This window comes from Myotis davidii, unplaced genomic scaffold, assembly GCF_000327345.1.
Source record: "Myotis davidii unplaced genomic scaffold, ASM32734v1 scaffold13, whole genome shotgun sequence".
NCBI lineage: Eukaryota > Metazoa > Chordata > Mammalia > Chiroptera > Vespertilionidae > Myotis > Myotis davidii.
Window position 1 is genome coordinate 2,112,728 of NW_006286243.1, and position 2,950 is coordinate 2,115,677.

The following is a 2,950-nucleotide window of genomic DNA, read 5'->3' on the forward strand; positions in this document are numbered from 1 at the left end:
CTCCTGCTGGCCTAATCGCCATACACAGCCTGCTGTTCAGTCGTTTGGTTGTCCCTCACTAACCCCCCTGCCAGCCTGGTCACCCCACGCAGCCTGCTTGTTCCGTCGTTTGTTCGTCTCTCACTAACCCCCCTGCTGGGCTGGTCGTAGGCAGCCATCTTGTGAGGCTGTTAGTTAGTGTTAATTTTTGCTAGTTAATTTAGTCCCTTCCTGCTAAACTTGCCAGAGTGGATCTTACTGTATGTAACTAAGAGCATACTTATGACATGCTTTTTAATTCTTTTCAAGTGTAAGATACAAAGACACACTGTGGTTATTTACCTGGAGGTGTTGTGCAGACAAATCAGGAGTTGTAAAAAATAACTGGTTGACACCTGCTGCATCAGGAGTTGTGAGAAAAACTTTCCCAGGTGTGGAATCTTGCCTGGCCAGAATGACTTTGCTTGGAGTAGAGACATCGTGATTTGTCAGAATGAACTGCTTGCCTTGTGTGTTATGATCAAGTGATGTCACAATCTGGATTTTTTGGCCAGTTTGCTGCTCTGTAACAACCTAACACAATCATGTAAAATTAATAATCAAATCAACTCAATTTTTCCTCTCTCAAAGAACACAATTTTGTCATACCTTCAGACAAAGCTGGAAAAGCATACCCATCACACATGTATTCAATACTAGTGCCCCGGTGCACAGATTCATGCACATTGAAAGGAAATTAATTACAAGGTGGCCAGCGGGGCGAGACTGGGCAAGATGAACCGGACATGCCCTGGAGCCAACCTCCCATGGTCCCTCTCCGGTCAGCCGCACCTGGGGCGGCACCATGGCTTGAAGGGCTCTGCAGAGTGAGCGGGGTCTCTCCAGCAGGTGGGGTCCCTCAGCCTGGCCTGCGGGGATCAAGCCGAAACTGGCTTTCTGACATCCCCCAAGGGGTCCCGGATTGTGAGAGGGCAGTTCTTGAGTGACGCACCCTGGAATCGGGCTCTCTCCTCTTTGGTTCCAGGGTGTGTCACCCAAGAACTGCCACTGCCAGCTCATCACATATATATTCAATATAATACACACACACACCTTTTAAATTAGCAATTCTACTTCCATGAAACCCTATCTTACAGAAATAAACAAATGTAAAAATAAGTAAAGGTACAATAGTAAGAACATTTAGACCTCACTATTTTGATTTCTTCCTTCCCCTTCCCTTTCACCTTCCATTTAGACAAGCATACACTGGGTATATTCTATTTGCAAAGCACTGTTTGTTCTGGGTCCTAGAATAGAGCAATAAACAAAATTTTTGTTTTCATCAAGCTTTACAAGTTCTGGATTTCCTACTGTGTGAAATGGAGATACACTGGAGGGTTTATGAAGCAGAGGAGTGCCAGGATCTTTTTCAAAAAGGATCATTCTAGATTTAGTGTGAAGACTAGACTGTGAATGTTCAAGAGTAGAATTAAGGGAGACCAGAAAAAAAGGATGTTATTACACAGATACTGGCAATATTTGGGTATTATATATTGGCAGAGATACTGGCTGAGAACAGGGAAGTAGCCATACTGGAGAGGTGGGGGACACCTGAATTTGGGATATCTTAAGAAAGGAAAGATGACAAGATGAGCTGAATAGACTGGAAGTGAAATGTAAGGAAAGAGTCAAGGATGACTATAAAATTTTGGCCTGAGGAATTTGGAGGACAAAATTGCCATCTTTTATCACTGTATTTCAGAACCTAGTATATACATTTGATGTAGTTCGGTGAACTAGTGAATGAACTATAAACTAACCATACCTCTCCCATCTGTTGTTCAATAATTTGATGAGCAATTTCTTCTATGGTTGCCATGATCTAATTGCCAAAAGGTCCTGCCAAAAATAAAAAGATATTTTTTATAATTATACCCATAAAATATATTTATTTAACAATTTAGAAATGAAATTATATGTTAGGATTTTCCTCAAAGCATCCAGTTAGGTCGGCAGGGGTGGGAAGGAAAAAATAAAACAAAATTGACCATGCACTGACAGTTACTGGTTAAGTTTACACAGGGGTTCATAAAATTATTCTGTCTGCTTTTATATATTTTAAAAATGTCTATTAAAAAAACTATTCAACCAAACAATTTCACTTTTCAAAGATACTGAAGCCTAAACAGAACTCTACTACAGACTAGGAGTAGTTTATGAACTTAAACAAGGGTAATCCTACCTGTAAACAAACACATCACTGTAGCCATTTAACACACTTTTATCAAATATTATAAAAACTGACAAAATAATTGCATTTATTCAGAAGGATGGAAGATTTCTCTAGAATCATTTCACTAATGATCATTCCTCAGTAGTGGCAATTTGGTTAACTGAATTTAATGAAAAGTTGTCTTCAAATGGATTTGAGAGCCTGAAGATTAATGAGTTGACTTTGACTTGTTTTTTCTCTACATGGGGTAGTCAAGAATATAAAATTTATTTCGGGCTTTATATTATACTAGAGACCCAGTGCACGAATTTGTGCACAGGTGGGGCCCCTAGGCCTGGCTGGCGATAGAGGCCTATTGGGGCCTGCAGGATGGGGGAGGAGGAACTACGACCGGTAGGGGGGAGGGACCGAGGGAGGTTGGCTGACGTAGGGAGTTGGGCTGTTGGAGTACACTGACCACCAGGGGGCAGCTCCTGTGTTGAGCGTCTGCACCCTAGTGGTCAGTGCGTGTCATATAGATAGATCACTTAGGCTTTTATATATATATACTAGAGGCCCGGTGCACAAAAATTTGTGCACTCAGGGGGGAGGTGCCCCTCAGCCCAGCCTGTGCCCTCTCGCAGTCTGGGATCCCTCGAGGGATGTCTACCTGCTGGCTTAGGCCCGCTCCCCAGGGGGATCGGGCCTAAGCTGGCAGTCAGACATCCCTCTGGCAGCCCAGGAGCCCTCAGGGGATGTCCACTTGCCAGCGGGGAC

General features: G+C 43.1%; 1 protein-coding gene across 5 annotated transcripts in view; it reads right to left on the bottom strand.

Moving 5' to 3' along the window:
- NR2C1 (nuclear receptor subfamily 2 group C member 1) overlaps nucleotides 1-2,950 on the bottom strand; it is a 37,917-nt gene that overhangs the window by 27,029 nt on the left and 7,938 nt on the right. For all 5 annotated transcript variants that reach the window (XM_015559977.1, XM_006757611.2, XM_006757612.2 and 2 more), the window contains exons 2-3: nucleotides 1,787-1,860; nucleotides 322-552 (exon numbers count right to left, since the gene is read on the bottom strand). In XM_015559977.1, the coding sequence (XP_015415463.1) occupies nucleotides 322-552; nucleotides 1,787-1,840 (285 nt within the window). In that variant the 5' untranslated portion in view covers nucleotides 1,841-1,860. The remainder of the gene's footprint in view (nucleotides 1-321; nucleotides 553-1,786; nucleotides 1,861-2,950) is intronic.